Source organism: Anser anser (genome assembly GCF_964211835.1).
Source record: "Anser anser genome assembly, chromosome: 12".
Taxonomy (NCBI): domain Eukaryota; kingdom Metazoa; phylum Chordata; class Aves; order Anseriformes; family Anatidae; genus Anser; species Anser anser.
This window is the reverse complement of record NC_139733.1, coordinates 7,259,273-7,283,588: the sequence shown is the minus strand read 5'-3', so window position 1 is coordinate 7,283,588 and position 24,316 is coordinate 7,259,273. Positions and strand designations below refer to the sequence as shown.

The following is a 24,316-nucleotide window of genomic DNA, read 5'->3' as shown; positions in this document are numbered from 1 at the left end:
TATTAAAGTATTCATCTTCTGGAAAAGACATGCAACTGGCTGGGAGTAATGCTGTTTCACAGCTTGTTTATTTATTTATTTCAGTTTAAATCTGTTGCTTCTAGTTTGTGGGTTTCTTTTCCTGAAGTAACACTAGGACAACGGGTAAAAATGGAATAATAACATAAAAGAAGTTTTTATTCCAAAACAGTGGCATTGTTCTGAATTGCCTAAAACGTTCAGTATTTTTCACTACAAAATTTCATTATAAAGGGTTTGTTAATATTAAAGATAATAAGAAATGCAAAAGTATGTGTTGCGCTTTAGAAGAAAGTTTCTCTTTGTGTGATATTTTACTTTTCTTGTTTCACAGGAAAAAGTAACGTCTTGTAGCTGGATATGATGTAGCACCAGTATGACCACAAGTGAAAAAGTAGACAAGTAAGGTAGCTTCAATCTTATCATCTCTAAGAGATGTTACTCTTATCTGTTCTTTTAATTTCTACAGATGATGAGGCATGGCTTCATTGCACCATTATAAATGAATAGAATGGTTGTATTGCATGTATTTGCATAACAAAGGCTGTAGTAAATCAGACTGTAAATGATAAAAATCTGGGTTCACATTTAACAAATTATTTGTACACGATGGATTAAGTAAAACATCAGTTTTGTAAAGGCCTTTACATCGAGCTCTCAGTTTGCTTCCCAGGATGCAAGGCTGTGTGCAGGTTTACATGGAACTATCTGAATTATGTGCAATCCTTTGAAACCACAGATTCTTCTGTAAGAGAAACAGTGTCAAGGATGATTCCCCAAAACCTACCCTTTGTATTTAATTTTCTGCAAGCCACAAAAGTCTTCATTACCTTATAACAATGTATGACTGTCTGTACAAAAGAAGTAAAGCATCAAAGTCTACAGTGTGTGACAGGATGGGTACTGCCATGTCTTTGCTTCTTTCAAGAGCTAGAATTTCTTAGAAGCGTGCTTATGGTGAAACACATCATGAATTTTATCACCAAAGAAGCACCACAATTCGTAGTATTCTATTCCTCTTCAGAAATGTGAAATATTTATAAATCTCTAAATCATAGAAGGACTTGTGTCTAGGTGCTGGACTTCTTTCCCAGTTTCCTGAAGGTGTATCTTAGTTTCTTAAACATGATGTTCTTAGCTGAGTTGAGAACATTATTCTGTTTAATCCTATTCTTATAGCCTTTGAAGGACTAAAAAGATCTCCTTGAAGTGACGTTCTTTAAGTTTGGATGACTGTTGAGTCTAAGGTGTGGTTTGCAATTCTTTCCTTTTTTTTCCTTGTTTCATGATTATCCACTTAGTGTTTGTTTGTTTGTTTGTTTTTTATACTAAAACTTCTGTATATTTAATTTTTACTGTAGATATGGAGCCTAAGTAAGAAAACATGTTTTCAGAGGCTCTATAGGAATGTTGAATACCATATAATCATCTCATGCACACTAGCGTAACTATATGCACATTGAAAGTGGTAGGGAACAACAAGGGGAAAGAAGAAGGAGCTGATTTAAAGAAGGGTAGGAATCAGTAAATCTGGCAAAGTAGCATAACCATTTCGCCTGTAAATTAATACTGGTGTAGTTTGTATTTATTTTGGTATGTTTGTGGAAACAAAGATAGGAAATTCGCAGGAGTATCTCAATAAATAACCAAGATGCTATATTGGGTATTAAAAGAAAATTGTCTCCTTTTCTTTGAAAATGTCACCTGTAGAGTGATGTGAAAATGCCGAGTCTTTACAAAATTGTGTATAAGTTTTCCTGATACGTGTTTTATATATATACACACACACACACATTTCTGCATGTTGAAAAAGAATCTTCTGTTCCAGCAAAAGGAAATTAGGTCAGATATGAATTTTGTTAGCCATCAGTTTTTGTCTTGAAAAGAACACAAAAGCTAAGAAATAATAACTAGAGACATTTGAATGTTATTAAAACATTAGACAGCAAAGCAGTCACTTGTAACAGTTCAAAATCAATTCTATTTCATCACCCCTCTTTGAACTGAACATCCTCAGATCTGTTACAAATATGTTGCTGGAGGATGAGGGGTGACTGATGACTATTTTCTTCCAATCATGGTTAATTATTTTTCTAGTGAATGAGATTGAAAGTCTCACAGGTATTGTGCAGCATCACCTGTTCCTCAACAAAAAGTAGCACTTCTGTCATGCTAGAGATTTCAAACACATGTACAGCTGTACAAACTGCTTATCTACATGCTCAACAAGATGTGCTGAAATTTTAATAATGCATAATAAAAAGGAAATTCTGTCTCCTTCATAATATTGCTAAGCTCTTTTTTTCTAGGTAAATTTACCAAATCTTGTTGTCCTGTGCGTTAATTGATAGAAATAAATTAAACGAGTTGCAACAGAACCCTTTGTGTTGTGTCAGCATAGCCTCTGTGTATTTAGTCTTTCCTCCCATTTGCCTTGGACTTCAAGTAGTTCATACATATTTTAAGAGATTTCCAACTGTACTCAACAAAAATCCAACGATTTACTGACTTGATATACACGATGAACACATTATGGTTCTGTTCATAATAAAATTTCTTTAGATTTGTAAAGCTCACCTGTATGAGGAGTGTGGCTACAAAGAAATCTGGGGAAGCTATTTAAAAATGAAAATTAGGTGGAAATGTTTATAAAAACGTTGGTGTTTTTACAATATTATACTTAATGTTTTATGGATGTGGTAAAACATCTATGGTGTAATTTTCAGCACAAGCGTATATTTTCCAACTGACGATACTTCTCATTACTTTTCTTTCTACAAATGTTTGTGTTCAGTATGTCATTGTCATACAATCTGATAGATGACAATGCCAATCAAGTCAGTCTTATCAAAGCAAAATGTACCTCAAGTAGGCTATGACAATTCAAATACGAGGATTCAAAATATGAGGTAAATTCAGCTCAAAGATGACGTTGATCAGTTTGAAAAGCATCCCTGTATTTTTGTGATCTGCTTTGGCACCTGTGTATATGAGTCAGATTTGAAACAGTGGCACAAGAAATACTTAGAAGCAGATGAGCACATGTAAAACTTGCAGTTGTGAAGTTTGGGAAGATGAGTGAGTTTGTTGGCCAGTGGTTTGATAATTCATCTTCTGAAGTAAGAGCTTTTGGTTTCTTTTCCCAGCTTTGATGTCGACTAGCTTTGTTTTGAATTTCAGCTTTTTAAAGTGCTTTCAAACTAAGTAGTAAGGTGTTATTTGTGGTTGCATCCATTACAAGGCAGGCACTTCCCAAACACATAAATTCAAATAATAAAAATTTCATAATTCAAATAATAAAAATTTCATAATTCAAATGATAAAGGAAGAAAGCAAGAAAATGTATGAACAAACCAGATCTAAGTAATATAAGTAACATAATGGGAAAAGGTCTTGAAATTAAAAGAACAGGGGCTTGCTAGAAAGACAATGGGAACTGGGTAAGGTGCAGTGAGGAAGCGAACATGTGAGCATGGAGATGAAGGGCAGTACACAAGGACTCCCCACTGAACACGTCGGCATTGGTTTTGCTTGGTGCATGGTTAAATACATGGATGCTGTGGCTCTGCATAGACTCAAAGGAGAAAAGGAGAACTTTTCTCTCTCTGCGTCCTTCCACCACGATATACTACCATGACTGCTGACAAACAGACTGCAGTGGCATCTGCTCTCAGGCCGAGTAAGGCACTGCAGCCGGTGTTGGTGGCAGGCAGTGCAAGACGGCAGTGGAGAAGGACACTGGGAGGAGGAGGAAGGTGAGTTGCCCTGGTATGTTTCTGGGGCTTGAACATGAAGGGATCGTTCATGGCAAATTGCTCTGTCTGGTGGTGAGAACATAGGGCTTGCTTTCAAAATACAAGGCACCTCTATAATATGCCAGCAGCAATACAGAATGAAGGCCAAGTTTCAAGTAAGGATTCTGAAGTGAGTTTTTGTCATACTTGTTCAAATAGCAAGTTTTTTTGGGGGGGAGGAGCAACAAAATATGCATTCAAGCCATTAAATTAACATGTTACTACAGATCTAGATTCATTAATAAAATACAAGCTTCCTGGAGACCAAATCTTTGTAGTCTCTTTGGCTGTGAACTATGGTTTCATTTACCTGAGAGGTTGTCTTGTACGTCTTCCCTAGAATGACTTACCATTGAGTAAAATTCCAAATTCATGTGTGAATATAGGCCTGTTGTTGCCAGTAAGAGTTATATTTTGCATACAAGGAATTGTATTGCCTGAAGTTTATATGTATAGACCTGTGAAAAATAGCCATAAAATACATGGCTATTTCTAGATAAAATAAGCATATTATCATTCACGTAATGTGTTGAACAGCTTCCTTTGCTAAGGAGGATGAAGAAAACGGTGTCTTTGGACACTGTATTTCACAGGATCATAAATGAAGATTTTGAAATCTCAAACATTTTGCCTGAAAATAGAGTTTTGTTTGTAAAGATAAGGATTAATTTCTGTCTGTGTCTTTAATTGCAAAGGGCAGTATCTGCACATGCACTGACATTCTGGCTTAGGTTTGTTTTGCCATATGAGCTCTGATTTCACAGGCATGCATGACAGTAGGGGGATAGCTCATTTTCCCAGCTCTATACCCTGCATACATCACATATTTATGTGGTGGAAAAAAACAAGGCCTGTTACAGTCCTCAGGGAGCTGAAGCGAAAAGGAGACGCACTGAAAAAATGATTCGGAGACAGACATGGTTGCTGCTCCCAGGGTCCTATAGCTGTGCTGTAAGTGGGGCTAAGTTTAAAAGAACAGCCCCTGCTGGATGGGACCCAGGGCTCACCTGGCCTCACATTCTGGCTCCAGCAGTGCTGGTGGGGCACTGCCTGGGGAGGGTGAGAGCGAGCAGCCACTGCCACAGTCTGCTGTGCTTACTCCTTCAGCACCTGGGGGTGGGTTCTGTCCCCTGTTTGTGGACATACGGCTAATTCAGCTAAACTTGTTTCAGACCAGCAGATGCAATTTGCCTGTGTGCTCCTGTGGCAACAAGTTTCAGGAATGTGTTACCTGTTGTGTAAAGTACTTTAACTGTTTCAAGCCAATCTCCTATTAGTTTGATTTCATGACCCCTTCCCCACAACATTCTCCTCCTTAGGGATTTGGCAAGATTCATGTTTACCTTAGCCACTACCTTCACGGTATGTACGAAAAAACAATCCTAACCACTCCTGGAGAGTTTTGGCCAGGTGGTAGGCATCCATATTTTGGGTGTTTGGCAGCTATGTTTTTAGGTGTTCAGAGGCCTTTTAAGTATCTTTCTAGACACTTCTGCTGTGGTTGGTAAAATAGGAATAACACCCTGCTGTCATAAATGTAAAGCAGGCATGAAAACGCTCCAATTACAGTAGAAAATCGGCACAGTGGTGCAATCAGTAGCTTGTGTCCAAAGTGCCTCTCTGCCTTGATTGCCTTCCTTAGAAGGAGAGGAATTGTAAATAGCTGCAGAATCAATGGTTTCAGTGTTTACCTTCGCTGCTGTGCACGTATTTAGCCATCTTGCCTGCCCACTGGGCTCGCAGGGAGCGGAGCAACTTCGGCAAGGTCAGGAAAGTCCCCTCCGGCCCTTGGAGTCGTTTGGTTTCGTGGTTCTGCTGCTCCCTGCCCCTGGCCTTCCCTCCCCTGGCCTTCCCCTCCACACACCCCACAACCTCTGTCTGCCTCTCCCCTACCCTCCCTACTGCCCACCCCAGGAGCCCCCGGCGCATGAAGCATTGCTGGCAGCCTGCTTGCCTCCAGAAAAGTTCCTTTTATTTACATGGGGGCTGCTGCCGCTCATACACTCGCTTGTTTATAAAAGCGGCCGACCCCCCTGGCAAAAACGCAAGGGGGTGACCAAGGAATACGCGAACCGACACAGCGCAGGGAAAGCTGCCCGCGGGGGGCTCAGGCGATCTGGCTGCAGAACTCATCGAAGTCCCTCTCCATGAAAAGCTCGCTCTCAATCACATCGTCCTCGGAGGGGAAGTACTGCTGGCTCTCCTCCTGCGGGGGACCCCAGCCCGGAGCCGGAGGCGGCCGCGCAGCCGGGCCGCAGGTACGGGTGTCCTCGACAGCGTCCATCAGCGCCCCGCGGGCGTTCTCCAGCACCCCCAGGTAGGAGTCCATGTCCAGCGGGTCCATCTCGCAGTCCGACCCGCCGCTCTCGGTGCCCAGCGAGTCCGAGCGGAGGTGCATGAGCTGGTACTTCTCCCGCATGAGGAACTGGTTGGTGTTGCGGGGGGCCCGCATGCCGGGCGCCCTCCTGCCCAGCACGTTGACGGGCCGCAGGGAGAGCAGCACCCGCGGCCGGCCGGGCCTGTGGCAGCGGCGGAAGGGGCGGCAGTGCTGCTGCTGCTGCTGCTGCCAGTGCTGGCAGGGGCCGTGCGTGCGGCTGCCCAGCAGCTTCCTCGCCCCGCCGGGCTGCCTCCCGCGGGGCCACCGCGAGCGGCTGCCGCCCCGCCGCGGCTCGCAGCCCTTCGGCGGCGGGGGGCAGGCGCCTGCCGGCACCGCCGAGCCGCGGGCGGGACCCCCCCAGGGGGGGCGCCGGGCTCTGCCGCCGCTCACCGCCGGCTCCGCGCCTCGCACCATCGCCGCCCCGTCCCCTCACATGCTCCTCGCCCCGCCGAGCGCGTCCGGCGCCGTCGCCTCTCCGCTCGCGCCTCCTCCCGCTTCTCCCCGGGCTCCGCTGCCGGTTCCCGAGCGCCCTGCTGCTGCTGCTGCTGCCGCGTCCCCGCCGGCGGGGGCCTCCCCGGGCGCCTCTACCTCTTCACGATCCGCTCCGTTTTTTTCTTGAGCGGAGCCCGTTTGCAGCGCATAGCCTGGCTGAACGGCTGCGGGCTGGGGGGCAGCTTGACCGGCTCCAAGCCGCCGCCGCCGCGGTGAGATGGCCTCGCCCACTCCCCCAGCCGGCCGCTGCCGGGCTGTCAGCGCTCCGCCAGGGGCCGGCGGGCCGGGGCTGGGAGGGGAGCGACGAGGGACGGCTGCGGGGAGGGCGCTGAGCCGCATGCGCTACACGCCACCGACGCCGCCCGCCGCCCCACGCCGACTAAAAAGGGATACGCACACACCCCCTATTTATACTCTCTGGCGCGGTCCAACTGTTGCCGAGCCGCGGGGGGGGATGCTGGGGGAGGCACCCGGCCGCTCCTGAGCCAGCCTGTTCTCTCCAAATCTCGACCTGCGGACCCGGCAACAACACAGAGATCTGCACAGGGATCGGCCTCGTCGGACTCCGCGCTGGAGTCCGCAGGGTTAGTCCCGCGATCTCCCCCTCCAACCCACCCCCGCGCGGCGCCTGTTGGTTTGGCCCAACGCTCGGGGAGCGTTGTTTTGCTCATCTCCTATTCACAAACACCTTTTGCGCTCAGTTCTTTGCGCAAGCGCCATCGCCCTCCCCTCCGTTGCAGTGGTCTTACGTAAACTGCCTAAGGCGCCCGTGAGGTGCGGGCAGAGGAAATGGCTGCGACGGGGAAAGGGGCGTCCGGACCCCTCAGTGCCCAGCGCCCGGGCCCGTGACGGGCTGCTGGAAGCCGCGGAGCTCCGCGGCAGTGCCCTCGGCCGCCCCGTGCCCCTTGAACTCCCGACGGGGGCCGCCGCCGCCCTCGGGGCCGCCGATACAAAATGGTGCCCGCGCCCCAGCGGGGGCCGACTTCGCCTTCCCCGGGTAGCGGGCGGGCCCCGGCCGCCGTGACGGGCCCGTGGGGCCCAGGGCGCCGCCTCGCTGCTCGGCAGGGGGCGCACGGTGCCGCCGCCTTTCCGCCCGCGGGGGGCGAGGCCCGCTCCGGGGAGGCGGGGGCCGTGAGCGACGAGGCCTGGCCTAGGCCCGGGCCCTGCCTTCCATCGGCGCGCACCCGGGTGGGGCGGTGAGGGCTGCCCCTGGCCGCGGGGCCGCGCCTGTGAGGGCTTTCGGGGGGTTCGCTTCTTCCCTTCCACCTGACCTTGCTGCTTTGTGAGGAACGGGCGCAGAGACATTCGCTTTTTCAGTCTGGGGACGGACCCAGGTACGCTGAGCCCCGATCTCTCTGCTACAAGTCTCCCTGGGCTTTCAATTTCCCCTTTTTTCCCTTATTTTTTGACCCACAGTGCAGCTCCTGTACTAGTAAATGCGACCGTTTTCCCTTTTCTGCCCATCTTTGAGATTAAATTGCTCATGAAGAAAGAGCTTGCTGTGACCCGAATGGTTTCAGTTACGGGCAACACACGAGCAAGGACAGCAGACCTTGGTGTATATTCAGCTTATCGCTACGCTTGTGAAGGACAGAGAAGTGCAAAATATTCGAGGGGAAAACGATGAGAACCTGGATGTGGTAACAGCAGAACCGACGTGGCCAACAGCCCACTGCCAACATCTTTCTGTATTTCAAGACCGCAGTTTTAACGCCTTAAATTCCACCCGCAAACAACACGGGAACCGTTTAGCAGCCCTCTGACCCCGCCAGCCCACCCCCCCCCCCCCCCCGTTAACGCCCCGAGCCGACGGGCCGGCCGCCGGGGCGGGGCCGCTGCGCCTGCAGAGCGCCGCCCCCGGGGCCAGGCGGCACCAACGGCAGGCGGCCTTGTTGCGCGGCCGGCGGGCGGCGCGCCCATTGGCTGCGTGCGCCGCGTGCGCCCGGCGCCGCTTCCTGCCATGCGGCCGGAGGTGAGCGGCGGGGCCCGGCCCGGGGCTCGGGGGCGCTGCCGGGGCGCGGGGGGCGGGGGGGGAGCGCGGCGGGGCTCCGGGCGCCTGTGGCAGGCGGGTGGTGCCTCGCTGCGGGGGGAAGGCGGCTCCGGACCCGGCTGCAGCTCAGGCGCCCCGCTGCTGACGCGCTGTGGTAAGCGCAGTCCCAGCTGGAGGTGGTCCCTCTGGGTGGGCACGGCGCGCCCGGCCCTCCTGAAGGCCGCAGAGCGCAGCCGTCTTCTTCTTCTTCCTTTTATTGTGCTTAGGCGGCTGCTGCCAGGTAACAGCGGGGTTTAGTTTTGCGTAACAGCAGCGTTTGCTAATTCAGCTGCCGGTAGCTTCTGATTTATGAAGTGGGTAGTTCGGAGCTATTTCCAAATAATACAGGTTTTGTTTGCACAGCGAAGACTTCTACGCTTTTAATCGAGGTAGTGTGAAGACACCAAAAATTGCTGAAGAGAGCGTGTGTGTAGTGACGCAGGGTTCTCGTCTGGTGTGCTTCACAGACGTGCTTGTGCCTAAACATAGCATTAATTTATGAATCAGGTCACCCTTTCAGTGCTCTTCTAATCGGCTTTTCAGCATAAAACGAAGCAGGACCAGATGAGTTGTAGTCCATCTTGGTTAGTGTTTCAGCTTGAGTGACAGGTTCACGTGAGTTAACTTCATACAATTTCCCTAACCCATCCTCAGGTGTCGGGCTCAGGTCGAGTAGGCTTCATTTAACCTTGAAGGAATTAGAAATTGTCGCTTCTCAGTTTCCCAGATCTAATTTTCTGATCCAATCACTTTAGGAGACATTTTCTCGGTAAGAAAAGTCTGTAATTTGTCAGTTTCATTACCCACCAAACAGATGAGTTGAACCAGGTCGTTATCAGCATGTTCTGAAGAAGGTGAAAACATCAATTTTCTGTTACCATCAAGCACAGGACTCGTGTGATGAAAACTGTGCTTTTCATTCCTTTCTGATGTAATTTCACCGATGAATTGCAGGAGATGTTAGGGCGAGTGGCCAATAGGGTGGCAACTTGATGTCCTTTTGAGGCAGAAAAAAAAGTTGCTCCAAATAGAAGTGTATTCTTGTGTGTCCAACTGTGTGGTGGCTTATGGAAAGTGCTACTGAGAATAGAATACTATTGTTCAGTTTAAAAAAGTTTTAAAGGTAGTTGAACATGATTTTTTTTTCTCCACCTGTTCTTAGGTCTTTGGTTAGTGTTGCAGTTTTGTTCTGTATGTAAGGCATAACAACTTGTTAGCAAAGGATTCTCAGAAGCAACATTTGGTCTGTAGCTTAGCATTCTGCTCCCAGCCAGCCAACTTTTCATTTTAAACTTCCATTTCTGGAAGGGATGGAGAGAATGATTATCTTGATTATCATATGATCAGTTCACAATTTTGTTATCCCAGAAATCGCCTTGCTTCAAATATCACGACTTAAAAAGACAGGAAACGAGAGGGTCTAATTCTGTATGAATGTAAAGCAACGCATTCTTTAACTCTGGGGAGGGTGTTTGTAGATGGAGAAAGGAGGCCTCTAGTCTATGGAGGGAAGGAAGGTCATGCACAAGTCTCCTACACAATAGTTTGTGGAAGAAGGTGGTTGGAACAGAGGTAAGAGACTGATCATAAACCTCAGAAGGTTGGGAGACTGCTTGTATAGGATACGGTGCATTCATTTCATTTAACTGCTTGTCACAGTATCTGATGTGTGCTTTTAGTTTGTGAGTCCTCAGTTTTCCAAGCAACAAAATCAGTAATGTTTTGAAATCTCCTTTGTGCTGATTATCAATCCATACGTGTTGTGTGCTGTCAACTGCATTTCTGAAATCTTGGTTCATATGTAGTAGGGTTTTTACTGATTCTTTCTTGAGTAATTAAATATTTGTAATTGATCCTAATACCCCAAAAACCACGTTCTAACTTGCTTTTATGGTTTTAATGTTTGTGTTTTTTTCCTTCTAGATAAGAAGCTCAGCATAAGTTTGAGGCTGCTGTAGTACGATCTGTAAACTTTGATGCCTTTCCTATTGAATGTTACTATCTTTTAGAAAAGTGAGTGTCTTTTAATTCCTCAGTGGTGCATTGCCTTAACCCTGAGCTTTTTTTTCTCAGCAGAAAATGAACAAAGAAACAAGAATACAAAAACAACAACAACAACCAGACAAACAAAAAAAACCCAAGAAAACAACAACCAACCCTTGTGCTTACTAATCTGTATGTAAATTTGGAGTCTTGCTTGAAAGTGGTGTGTTATTGACCACCTCTCCTATGATGACAGGCTGAGGGAGTTCAGCCTGGAGGAGAGAAGGCTCCGGGGAGACCATACAACAACTTTCCAATACCTAAAGGGGGCCTATGAGATGGCTGGGGAGGGACTCTGTGTCAGGGCATGTACTGACAGGACAAGGGCTAACAGCTTTGAACTGAGAGAGGGTAGATTTAGATTAGATATTCGGAAGAAATTCTTCCCTCAGAGGGCGGTGAGGCCCTAGCCCAGGCTGCCCCGAGGAGCTGTGGCTGCCCCATCCCCGGCAGTGCCCAAGGCCAGGCTGGATGGGGCTGGGGGCAGCCTGGGCTAGGGGCAGGGGGCCCTGCCCATGGCAGGGGGTTGGGACGGGGAGGGCTTTGGGGTCCCTTCATGCTTTGGATATGCTGAATTATTCATGCATCAGTGTGTAAACTGATGTTTTTCCTGAACACCGAAGTCTTAATTTAACTTGTTGCTCAGCTGAGACGTCCATGGGTTTTAAATTGGGTTTGTCTTTTAAGTCAGTCTGTCTAAAATTGTGTCCTGTAACTAGGAAAAAAAATGAGTGGTAGTGACTAACTTGCATATTAACTATCATCAGTAGCTTTTTTTCCCTAATTTTGACTTAATAAACTTCTCTTGTACTGTTGGGAGGTGTGTGTATGAATTTGTGGCCTGTGGTTACTGGACACTGGTTTGTGTGTGCAGTGCTCCAGTTGGTAGAAAGGGGCCAAAAGTGATACTGTGATTTACGCATGGAGTCTGTGATACGTGAGCAGCTTCCATAGCCCGGTCACAGTTACAGACCAAACCTTAAATATGTATTTAATTTATTACATTACGGGGTGTTGACAGCTGGGCCGGTTCTCAAAACCTGTATGGTTATCACTCAACTTCAGTGGTTGAGCTTGATGCGAGTAAAATCTGCAGATCCTCTGGAAGTTAGAACTTCTAGAGGATGCACAGCAGAGGTCCTCGAGCTTTGTCCTTATCTGTTCAAATTCTTCTCCCCGTGTTCATCTTGTGTTGTCACGTGTTCCAGTTACACTATCTGAAGTCTAAGCTCGTTTTAGGTTTTCCTGAGAATGATGGCCTAAGGAGAAAAAGGACGGCTTAAGTCTTTGAAAACACAAATGCTAGGAATAGACGTACAGTAGCTTCCTTTTAAGTAATTTATTTAGTTCCTGTGCTAGTTCATAAATTGATGCTGAAAGGTCAGTTTGGACATGAAAATTAAAAATTTTGAACAACAACAAAAAGGCAAAAAAACCCTACCCCAACCAACCAAACCCAACCACCAACAAAAAAAATCAAACCTGCAGCCAAAAAATAATTCATCCTGTGACTGTTTTCTAGAGGAAGCAAAAATAAAAGCATATTACAAAAATGACTAGTTTAGTGAGTGGAGAATGCTTTTCCTGTTACAAAACTGTGGTGTTAATCTATCAAAATTATTATTATTATTATTATTTAGAATATAGAGCTTGCTTTCATGTTGATGCTGACTCAGTCTCTTTGGAAAAACAAAGATGTGTCAGGTTGATACGGATTTGTAAAATAGTTGTGTTTGAAGTCATTTTTTTCTTTCACTTCTGTTAAATACGTTGTTTTCTTTGCTTGGTCCTTGCTGGGAAAGAATGGTTCAACAAGTTCCAGAAAACATAACTTTCCCAAATGAGGAAGAGAAGATACTGGAGCTCTGGAAAAATCTGAATTGTTTCCAGGAATGCCTAAAGCAATCAAAGAACAGACCTAGGTAAGAATCAACTAAAAGCTGTTTGTTGCAATGCAAGGTTGGCTTAGCTATAATTACTTTTTTTTTTTTTTGGCCGCAATTCTCTTTGGAGATAGCAATCTTGGCTAATGTTCTCATGTCAGTTATCATTTATATTTCAGTTTATGAAGAATCAACAGTATACTAGTAGTAGTAATAAAACAGTAGCTTCCTGCACGGTAAGTTTATAAAATAAATCTGTAGGTAAGAAAGGACAGCTCCCATGCCTGCCGGCTGTGGAGCAGCGTGCTGACGTTTTCAGTAGTAACCTTGGTAGAACTGGCAATCAGGACCTGAGGGAGTTGAGATAATGCCTTTATTTCCTCTGCCAACATAATACTTGTGTTGACTGCTAACAGCAGAGCGAGAAATTGATGTTGCCCTGGTAAGACACAGGAAGCATAAGCACACAGGTACAGTTACCCTGTTTGAAGATTTGATGCTGAAGTTTGATTTAATTAAGAATGTTGTCTTGTGTTACAGGTTTAACTTCTATGATGGCCCTCCATTTGCTACTGGGCTACCACACTATGGCCATATTCTTGCAGGAACCATTAAAGACATAGTAACCAGATTCGCTCATCAGAGTGGGTTTCATGTTGACAGAAGATTTGGATGGGATTGTCATGGCTTACCTGTGGTATGTGTAATAAATCTGCCTACAGATATGTCTGTTGGTTCCTCTTTCCATGGTGTTCCCTGCTCATCAGTCATGTTTATATTGCTCTTACGCCTGGCATGGTCGCTAAGAGAGAAATAGAAGTTCTTTGTCCAGTGTGTTGCTCTGGCCTTTGTGTTCTAGCTTCTGGTGTTTTCTGCTGATCATATGCCCTTCTTCAGGCACTCTGTTACTTGCTGTAATCATGTGTTTATTTGGTATGTATTTCAGAAACCTTTTTTTTTTTTTTCTTAAGATAGTAAAGACATATTCACACTGAGGCTATCCTTTAAAATGTCTGCTTATTTCAGGTGTAGTACTCATGAAAATTCAGAAGGATAGAGACCCTTCAGCCCATATAATGCATAGAACATTAACTAGAGAAATTATGTGAAAGCTTTTGACAGCAGTGTGATTTTTTTTTTCCTGTTTTTTTCTCAATGCTCCCAGGAATATGAGATTGACAAGACCTTAGGTATCAAAGGGCCAGAAGATGTGGCAAAGATGGGCATTGCAGAGTACAACAACCAGTGCAGAGGAATTGTGATGAGATACTCGAAGGAATGGGAGGTAAGTGAAGGCTCAGTGTGTGTTCTGCTGTGTGTTCCTTAACAGGATGTAGAAATCTGGTATTTACTGGACCTCTCTTTACTGTGTTTTACGGTGTGGTGAAGCACACCAGAGGGAGCACTGACTTAAAGAGCAGGTGGTTTTTATGCTAGGTGGATCGGGTCATGATGTGGAGTCAAGAGTGTAACCTTGCAACATTTTGCAGACCAAAGAGGGGAGGCAGCCTCAGTGAGGAGGATTTCTGACTTTAGGTTTTGAAAGGGGTAGGTCCTCAGAATGTGGATGGCATACGAGAATCACGTAGTGGTCCCTTGGTATAAGAGACCCTTTGCAATGACTTCCTCTTCAGAGGTGGATGGAAAGAAGCAACTGCTCTTTGCTCTACAGATGTTATGGTGGGAGCCAACTTCTTAAAGAATTAAACATTACAAAGAGAAACTATACGAAGTTGTCTGGATTTCCAATGTGGTATTGTGATTGGTTTATTCAGAAAACTCGTTTGACTTCATCTGTGTAAGTTGTTCTGCTGGGGTGAACTTTATCCTTCTATTTGGTTACATGCATAAATCTCATGTCCTTAACTACTCTGTTTTTTACTGGTGATCCTGAAAGGGGAACATAAGAAAAACATTGTGCTTCAGATCAGGGGGACTGCTGTAATGTCAGGAGGTTATCTTAACGTAACCTGGAGCAGCTCAAAGTGTCTAACTAAATTGATACAAATTGTCTCTTCCTTTGTGTCTTCTCCTGTATGGAAAATTTAAAGTGAAGTCTGACTTGAATTGGTTTTCAAGTGGAGCAAATAAAAGCAATGCACATTGACATCTATTGGCTTTTCTGGTCCCCACTTCCCAGTGTTACTGCAAGAGTGTAGGAACAATTTCTATTTCTGGAACAGCAGAAGTTCTAGCATCTAATTTTTGGGTCAGAATTGGTGTGGGTAGATCCTCACTCTTCCAAGAGAGTCTTGGTCTAAACTTTTGCAATCCATGAAAATAGTGAAGGAGAGAGCATTGGTCTTTGTAGACTCTGTTTATGTTAGAGAGCTGTTCCAAGTAGTTGGGTTTGATATTTTCTTGGATGCATGGTTTTATTTGTAGCTCTTGATAATATTCGTTCTCTATATAGGACCTGGTACTTCTTATTTTTGTCCTTGTTATGTTTTTCTTTCTGTATATATGTTTACAATAGTTGTGAATGGGAAAGAGGAGGTATGCATGAAAACAGTTGTAGTGGGCCAGAATAAAGTATGTTTAACCCATTTGTATTTGCTACTAGTCTGGTATGTATGTGAAGTGATGACTTTTTTTCTTCGTGGCTTTCTGGAGCTAAGGCACAGCCCAGGTGCTTTTCCTGGCTGTGCCACTGTGACACACTGCCGCTGTGCCACAGTGACAGCAGGTGATAGCAAGTGCCTACAGATGAGGGGAAGAATGGATCAGACTTTTTCAGCTTGCAGCGAGAACAGGGCCTTTCTAGTTTGAAGAACTGTAGTTCCTTTATAAAATTTAGGCTTACAGTAAACCTTTATCTTCACCATCGCTTGTTTTCTTTACCAGGCAGAATAATCATTTTTTTTTCCTCATCATCCAGAGGCTCGTCTACCTCATTATGCTATATGCTCTCTAGTCCTGCTCTATTCCTTTTGGTTGAAATAGAAATTTCTTCGAGTATCGTTTGTCTCATGCCCTTGAGAGCATTTTTGAAGCTATGGCTACTGTCCAAAGAAACTACTATCATTGCTAAAATAGCTGCAACCTAAATTTGAGCAAGTGACTGGGTTAAAAGAACAGGGTTTATTCTTCCAAATAAACAGTCATTCATCCATACTTAAATTTCGTATTTCAATGATGTTAATGATTCTTGGTTGTTTTTAAAAAGAAAAATGGGTGGTGTTCTAGTTGATGTTATTTTTCTTATGTCACTATTAACTCTACATTCAGCAAGTGGTATTTTACAGTGCTGTTTAGTCTGAATTAACAGTAGTCTTCTTAACAGTAAATTGATTTTATATTTTGTTCTGTGTGTACAGTTGAACATGTATGTGTGCATATCAACACACAAACATGTATTTCAGATGATAACAATAAATGGTTTAATTTTTTTTTGTGATTGGCTGGTAATAAGTTAAAATATTTTGTGACAGTGTTAGGAAAGGAATTCCCAAAATTCCTCCAGGAAATAGTGTTTATTTTCTGTCTGGAACAGCTAAAAAAGGTAAAACATCGTGAAAAAGAAGTTCCTTGGATGCATGAGATCTTTGAGACCAAATATAATACTCCAGCTTCTTGGGTCTTTGTAATGATCAACTGTAGGCTTTGGATCTTAATAGTGGAATGTCAGAGTGGCTTAAAAGTCAGAAAAAAGCATACGTATTTTAGGAACTCAGGTATGCTGTGAAAATATAGAAATGAGAGAAGTCGTTGGCTCTCATCGCTCTACTAGTTTGACATTCAGCGTGGCCTGCATGTAACAGTATCAGGAGAGGTGTTTCTGGGCTCCGTTATTTGCAGAGCTGACTGTTCAAAAGTTGCAAATTAGCAGGAAAGTACCCTGTCCCAGGTGGATTCCATAGCTACCTTACTACTCGTTAGTTTTCATATCCTGTGCCAGTGGGCGTGAGCACATCTGTCCTGAGACAGGGACTAGTGCCTGTCAATGTCGTGGTCTCTGGCAGCCCTTTCATAGCTTTGGGAAGTCAAGGAAGGCAGTTGGCCCTGAAAAAATTTTTGATAACTCCTTGTGACATACCAATTTCTTTCATCATTTCCTTGTCTTCTAATCACATCGTGTTTTGGTAAAACTGAAAGCTGACAGACTGTGTTCCAGGTTTCACTGTCTCTGGAACCAGCAGCTTTAAAAATGGAAAACAAGATCCCTGTAGTCAGTAGCAATTCTCAGGCATTTGAACCACAGCTGAACCTTGAAAATGCATCTCTGTTCCACCACCATTTCTATTTAGTAGTGTCAAACGTATTTGACTATTCTGTGGTCTTGAATCTAAACAATTAAGGTTTCATTCTTTGCTTGTCTTTGTTTAAATACACTGTTTTAAGCTATGTCAGGCTTAAACATTTCATAGAAGTGTTAAGTGATTTGCTGATACGGGACAAATGCTGCACTTCTAAAATCAAGCTTTTTACAGAATAAATAGTGGAAATATACTGTGATCTTTAACGTTAAGATGCCTTTTAATCTGATTTCTTAACAGTTCAATGTAACCAGACTAGGACGCTGGATTGATTTTGAAAATGACTATAAAACTCTTTATCCTGAGTTCATGGAGTCTGTGTGGTAAGTTAACTTGCATACCTTGCACATATGCTCTATGAATTTAAAATGTTAAGAAGGTTTCAGTTACTGTAAACAGTATTGATCCATATGTCACTAGAACTGTTTTGAAATGTGCCGAGTTCAGATAAACAGTGGGAAAAATACAGAAGGCGAAGGGGATGTGAAATCTCTTGATGCCTATTTGAGGGAATTAATTGAACTGCTTTTTCTTTGAGGATAGTAGGGATTTTCAAAATAAAGTAAGTATGGACAAAATAAGTATTTCAAAATAAGTATGAACAAGACTACTCTTATTCAACCCTGAAGTCTTATTACTCCATGTCAACCTCAAAGCAGTTCTGGTGACATATGGATCGATGTGTTCCTTGCTCCATTTAGGAAGTTCTCTCTACCTTCTTGATGTTCTTCACAGTGTTAACTTTAAACTCTGTTCAGTAAACCCCCTTCTTTAAGCTTGAACTTAGAGGCTTGGAATCTGCTGTTATCATGTTCTTGGCAGTGTAATTTGACAGCTGTCTGGGACTCCTGTTGCAGAGCTAACTTCAGGAATTTTGGCAACATTTTCAGAATGACTGTTGGAATTCTAAAAGACAAGATGACCTTTGAGGTTGAGGAAAAACAACTGAGCTGATTCAGTGGAAAACTGGCAACAATGAGTACTTCAGGTGATAGAGTTACAAGGTGAATTACAGGGAAAGGTTTGGCAGAGCGTATGCTGACAAAAAGCCATTGAAAAGTAAATATATGTATAGTAAAGTATTATTGATGTTCTTTGGTTTTACTAATAACCTTTCTTTATAGAGCTGTGTAGTTGGTTTCTTATGTAATTAAATGGTTTGTATAGGTATGATAAAGGATTGATAAAACCTCCAGATGTCTCTGGAACCATTGCAGAGGCCTGAAGTACCAGTGAGTTTTTGATGAGCATTGCAGGGATAATAGGAAGGAAGTAGATGTATAACTAGTTTAGCTGAAGAAACCCTGCTTAATGATAAAGCTAAGACTGACAAGAAAGCCAAGGCTGGCAAGAAACCTACCTCTTGTAAAATTATTTGGATCCAGACTTTGCATCTGAAATCTATGTGATATGAGAGATTTCAGGAAGCATGTATGCAGACAACCTTCTAATTCTGTGTTTTTTGCTTCCCGGTGCTACTATTTTTCTGCGTAATCATGTTGCAAAATATGCTTTTAAAAGGCTGTTTTAGAAAATAGGATTGTCTACAAAGTCTAGGTCTTGAAGGGACATACTACAATACCATTGCCAACCTGCTTGCACAGAACAGGAGGTGGAACCACTGGTGTTCACACAGAGTGGATGGAGGAGGGAAATGAAAAAGGAGTGCAGGAAGCCTGCCCCAAGGCTAAGGGAGGTAAACTTAGAGAGCACTCTAGTTACAGTAGTGCTTTTGACAACATCATGTAAATTTTTCTAAAGGAAGTCAGGTGGTTACCAACGCAATCAGCGAACTGAAAATCTGTGTCATTCAAGATGCATTTTGTCTATTAGGATTATTCATTTGAATGGTAGATTCAAGTGTACTTCTTAAAACTGATCTGTTTTAATGAGTTTTTTCGTTAAAAAGATTTTAAAAAGTTGTAATATTTTAGTGCCTGGATAACTATGGAACGGAAGCTGCAGATTAATTTCTGCACTGACTGAAATCTGGTGACCGTATTGACCCGTCCAGTGTTTTTCTTGCTATGTTCTGCCTGTGGAAGTAGAATGCTGCTCTTAGACACAGAAAAAAAACATTGATAATAACAGCAGTAAGCATGGCAACCATGGATTTTTGAGGTTAAAATATGGTAAGGATTTTGTCTTCAGGCTTTCAATCAGTTAAACCTATATGGTTAAGTTAATTTTTTGGTTCTAACTCTTCCTGGGGCTGGCCATTCTAGAGTGGGCTCAAGTACAACTTCTGTTGTTCTGTGAAATGTGATGGGTTTGTGTAATATTTGTACAGCTCATAAGACAGATGCGGTGAAATTGAGAGCAACTTGATATGACCTTAAATTTTTTACTGACCTCAGATTGGTCTGAAAAGTGTATGAGCTTTGAAGAAAGAACGGTAACTTCTAAACTTTTTGTTTCTGCTACTGGCTTGTTACGTGGTTTTCAGGCTTGCAGATAGTTTGCATCTCAAGAACAGTTTTCTCTGGCCATTGAAGAGGAAAAACTCTGAAGTGTCAAGGAGAGGAGGGGACAGCTCAGTGGTCAGAACTGAAGCACGTTCCTGATCTGATGATTTGCAATGTTTTTTTGACATTTGTGCGTGTAGGTTTTGTTAATCAGCTTTATATTTCCATGTAGTGGCTAAAATTACCCTTTGCAGTTTGAACATAAATCAGTTTTAAAAACAGTTGAAAGCTTCGTGTTTGTTTCTGAAAGACTTGCTTGTACAGTGCAAAACCACACAGTGCTCATGTCACACTGGTGACAGTAACATTTGCTATCTGCTTTTGTGTTCTAAGATGTTCTTTAGCCCTTTTTGCAATATTACTAGCAAGTGGGTGAGAGGAAAAAAGAAAAAATCATTCCTAGTTACAACAGAAAATGAGTACTTTACGTGATTGAGATAATGGTTATGCTGTATACTGTGAAAACGCAGCACAGGGCTCCTGTCAGTGGCAGGGCTTTTTGTCTCCCCCTCCTCTACCTGAACCATCTCAGTTGCTGCAGTTTGTTTCCCCTTTAGGGTTGTTATTTAGAAAGGACCTCAGATTTCTTCCTTGACAGAAGTGGCCTTTGGCCTCGCTCCCCTTCGATGTTCTGTAATAGTGTCAGGCTTGGGGTGACCCTGTCCTGCTTCTAGGCTACAGCTGAAGAGGTTGTAGGTTGCTCTCGAAACTGGAACCTTTGCCTTGGGTTGCCTGGCTGTTGTACCACTGCTCGCTATGTGTAGCGTTGCTTTCCTTTTGGCTTGAGGTTTTTTCATACTGTTGAGCCGTGTTACTAAATGTCATTGTCCAGCTGCCCTTGTTGTAAGGACGAATGTAACTGGAATGTCGTGGCCTTGTTTTTTTCCCACTCTTGTGTAAGTCATACAAGTTGTTTTCTGACTTTATTTTTTTCTGCATGGGGAACTCATCCAGCACTAAAACAGAATGACTTCAAAACAACAGATCTATGGGTCCTCATAGGAACCACTGCTGTATTTTGTGTATTGCATGACATTTCAGTGATTCGCTACAGGGATAGTGTTCACAAGGAAGAAGTCTGCTTTGTACGTTTTTCTAGTAGGTATCTGCGTACATTCCTTTCGTGTCTGGGGCTGCAGATGTTCGGGTCAGCATCTGCCCGGCCACGCAGCATGCATGCTGGAGGGCTCGAATGGGGAAACCCAACCGCCCAGGAATCCTGGAAGAGATCATGGACTGGCCGGAGGGCAGGGATTTTGCAGTGCTGACAGAAGAGGTAACCCACGCTGAAGAAGCACCACCGTACAATGAGTTGCCAGAAGACAGAAAGCAGTATGTGTTGTTCACTGACGGATCCTGCCGTGTGGTAGGGGGCCATCGGAAGTGGAAAGCTGCTGTGTGGAGTCCCACACGACAAGTTGTGGAGGCCATGGAAGGGGAAGGTGAGTCGAGTCAGTATGCAGAAATGAAAGCTATACAACTGGCCCTAGAGATTGCTGAAAGAGGAAAATGGCCAGTACTGTATCTCTACACTGACCCATGGATGGTGGCAAATGCTCTGTGGGGGTGGCTGCGGCAATGGAAACAGAACAACTGGCAGCGCAGAGGTAAACCTATCTGGGCTGCTACCCTGTGGCAAGATAGTGCTGCCCGGGTAGAAAACCTGGCTGTAAAGGTACGTCATGTAGATGCTCACATGCCTAAGAATCGTGCCACCGAAGAACATCAGAACAACGAAGAAGTGGATCGAGCTTCGAAAATTGAAGTAGCCCAGGGGAGTACATACCGACAGTCCTTCCGGAAGAATGATAAGAAATTGGAAAAATAATTGGCCTTTTGGAAAGGCCCCTTTTGCGTCTCCTGCACCCAAGCTACTCTGACTACTACCTGTTACTGTTACTAAGAGCACAGTCCAAACGCTTCTTAAACTCTGACAGGCTTTGTGTCACGACTACGTCCTTGGGGAGCCTGTTCCAGTGCGCGACAACCCTCTCGGTGAAGAACCTCTTCCTGATATCCAGCATAAACCTCCCCTGCCACAGCTTGACACCGCTCCCTCGGGTCCTGTCGCTGGTCGCTAAAGGGAAGAGATCGGCGCCTGCCCCTCCGCTCCCCCTCGTGAGGAAGCTGTAGGCCGCGATGAGGTCTCCCCTCAGCCTTTTCTTTTCCAGGCTGAACAGGTCAAGTGACCTCAGCCGCTCCTCGTACGTCTTCCCCTCTAGGCCCTTCACCATCTTCGTTGTCCTTCTCTGGCCACTCTCCAACAGTTTCACATCCTTTTTGGTACTGTGGTGCCCAGAACCGTACACAGTACTCGAGGGGAGGCCGCACCAACACAGAGTAGCGTTGCAGCGCTGTGATCACCCACGTGTGCCACTGGGACGGAGCATGTCCAGAGTGCATTCAGCAGCCTGCTGTTCACTATCCCTTGTGAAAAAGGAGAGAAAAGTAAGCTTCAGGAGTCAGGAGGTAAACTCACACCATTCATTTCAAGTACAAGCAAAAAATTGATAACTACAGGAAAACAACCTTCCAGGTTGCAGATCAGCACGGGGGAAGACAGCTTCAGGAAGCCATTTACCTTCTCACTGTCTTCACTGACGGCCCTAGACACCAGCATTGTGGAGCGCATCTCCGCAACAGGGGGCTCCTTCCAGTTTGAGCTGCTCTCCAATGCAAGTGGGAGGCTGTACAGTCGTCCCCTCGCGTGAAACTACGTACTCAGGAACGCTGCTCTGCTACTTCCAGATAAAGTTACTTGAAAAGCTGGATGTGAGGACCCAATTTCATTTCCAAGGGAAATAAAAATAAAAATAATAATACCACCACTGCACTTCCTGATGTCCTGCTTGTACCTGGAACGTTCTCTGTAGCTACTACATCTCTTCACTGTGCTGGAGAAGATGCGGGGACAGAGAGGCTCGCAGACACAGCTCATCTAGGCTAACTCACAGCCTCCTTAAGGCTGTATGCCTCGCAGTAGCTTTCCTTGTGCAAAACAATCCCTGGTGCCCCACAAAGCAGCTTGCCTTACTTGTGGGTGCCACGGAGCCCTCAAATAGCAGCCTTGCGGTCTCACAAGCAGGATTGTGCCGGGTTGGCCGGTGCAAGAGCAAACGGACTGCCCAGCAGTATCATCATTTCCGAGGAAAGCATTAATCCGAGAACCCGAGAGGCCGTCTGCCCTGGAAGAGGAACTCCCAGAGTCCGATGGGACAAAGACAGGCAACACCACGTCCTCCAGCACCACACGGCTGGAGAAAGGGCACCGCGACATGAGTTTCTGGCGGAGTCCTTCGTTCTGCAGGAAAGGCCCTCCCAAAATCTCGCCTCGGCTCAGGGATTCACTCGCTTTCTGCCCCACCACGCCTCTCTCAGCACGGCCACTGCCACTGGAGGCAGTCGATCTCAAGCGAGGCGAGGGGCGCTCACCCCGCTCCACAGCGGTCCTGCTTGTGCGAGGCGTGTACAGCCCGTACCTGCGACCTTGGACTTCTCCGGCTCAGTGCTCAGCCTGTAGTTCTTCCTTGAGAGAGCAGGCCCAGCACCTCGCGACGTCATTCTTCACAGGCACCGGTGCCAGAGCGGGCATAAGACAGGCAGACGCCTCGACCCAAACCTGCTGGGGAGGATGCTGCCGTTAAACTTGTCCCTTTCTTGCAGGCTCACGAGCGTGGCCTGAGCAACCCGGATAAGCCGAAGCCGAGTCCTTGCGCTAACGGCAAGGCCATACAAGAGCCCAAAGCCGGCTGCCAGCCCTGCTCTCACCTGTCCCACCTCTTGCCAGCCCCGACCTCCTCTCCAGCGCTGCAGTGCTGTGATCACCCACGTGTGCCAGTGGGAAAGAGCGTGTCCAGAGTGCTCGTCCCCGCTGCCATGGGCTCCCCTGCAAAGCAAGCAGCCTGGGGGAAGATGGGCGAGGGGAGCGGGGAGAGGCTGGCTCAGAACTGTATTGGGCTTGGGGGCTGGGGATTAGGGCCAGCACTTGGGGCTAGCGCATGCCTGGTTCTGCAGCGTGTTCTGGGCTGGCTGTAGGGATTTGGGGCTGGACGTTGTAATCATGATCGGGTTGTCCTCTGCTCTGGTCCAGGGTGGCTGGAGCCGCTGCTGCTCTTGGGCACTATGGAGCTGTGGGGCATCCCCACTCCTGTCAGTCTGAGGGTGCTGGAGCTGCTGCTCTCGGGTACCAGGGAGCCAAGGAGGGCCCCAGTCCTGCCTGGCTGGCGGTGCTGGGGCTGGTGCTGCCCGACGGTGGGGAGCCTCAGGAGGACCCCGGTGCCGCCTGGCTGCTTGCGCTGTTGGTGCTGCATTCGGCAGCTAGGTAACAAATCGTCTTGTTGCTATTGCTTACATCACCCTCGGGGATTAGATGCCCACATCGGTGGCGAGCAGAACCTGTGCTTGAAACATCTTGGTATCTACCTTATTTTGTCGTACCACTCCCCATTATTCCAAATTGTCAACAGCAGCCTTGCGAAGCCCATGCATGTGATAAGGCGCCGTGGTGCGTTATGATGCCCAAGTTCAACGTGGGTGGGGAGGGCAAGGAATTGTAACCGCGTGCAATTGTGGTTGTGCAACAATCACACCTAAGCATGGTTTTCACTTGGATGTGGGAGATGCAAGCTTGTATCGTACTGATTCTGACCTGAAAACTCATGGGCCTGCGCTAATGAATGCGCAGTTAGAAAGAGGGGTGTTTTAATGGAGAGAAACAGAGGGGTGTTTTAATGGAGTGCAACTTTGGAATCTCACAGGGAAAGTTCATACTACAATTCGTCAAAGACACTTTAATTTCGTGGCTCCTAACTCTACGTGCCATAGTCTACAGGGTGACGGTTGGCTAATAACTGGGACATGTGCAGCCCAAACGACATGTCTGGCTGTGTAGATCGTAACCCCTTCTGGACAATGTGATTAAGCCAAACGTGCTTACTGGAATTGCGTTGCTTTCCTAAT

The 24,316-nt window shown here is 45.8% G+C and overlaps 2 protein-coding genes across 17 annotated transcripts in view; both read left to right on the top strand.

The window, feature by feature from the left end:
- Positions 1-908, top strand: part of NOL8 (nucleolar protein 8) — a 51,247-nt gene extending 50,339 nt beyond the window's left edge. For all 13 annotated transcript variants that reach the window (XM_083796527.1, XM_083796513.1, XM_083796514.1 and 10 more), the window contains one exon: positions 353-908. The gene's annotated coding sequence lies outside the window, so the exon portion shown is untranslated. The remainder of the gene's footprint in view (positions 1-352) is intronic.
- A 6,911-nt stretch (positions 909-7,819) lies between these two features.
- IARS1 (isoleucyl-tRNA synthetase 1) overlaps positions 7,820-24,316 on the top strand; it is a 118,895-nt gene continuing 102,398 nt past the window's right edge. Inside the window, exons 1-6 of one of the 4 annotated variants that reach the window (XM_083796504.1) lie at positions 7,820-8,015; positions 10,634-10,723; positions 12,556-12,675; positions 13,177-13,333; positions 13,802-13,921; positions 17,133-17,215. In XM_083796504.1, the coding sequence (XP_083652630.1) occupies positions 12,557-12,675; positions 13,177-13,333; positions 13,802-13,921; positions 17,133-17,215 (479 nt within the window). In that variant the 5' untranslated portion in view covers positions 7,820-8,015; positions 10,634-10,723; position 12,556. Of the gene's footprint in view, positions 8,016-8,524; positions 8,654-8,690; positions 8,952-10,633; positions 10,724-12,555; positions 12,676-13,176; positions 13,334-13,801; positions 13,922-17,132; positions 17,216-24,316 lie in introns of those variants that run through there. The other 3 variants (XM_083796501.1, XM_083796502.1, XM_083796503.1) reach the window with 3 other exon arrangements.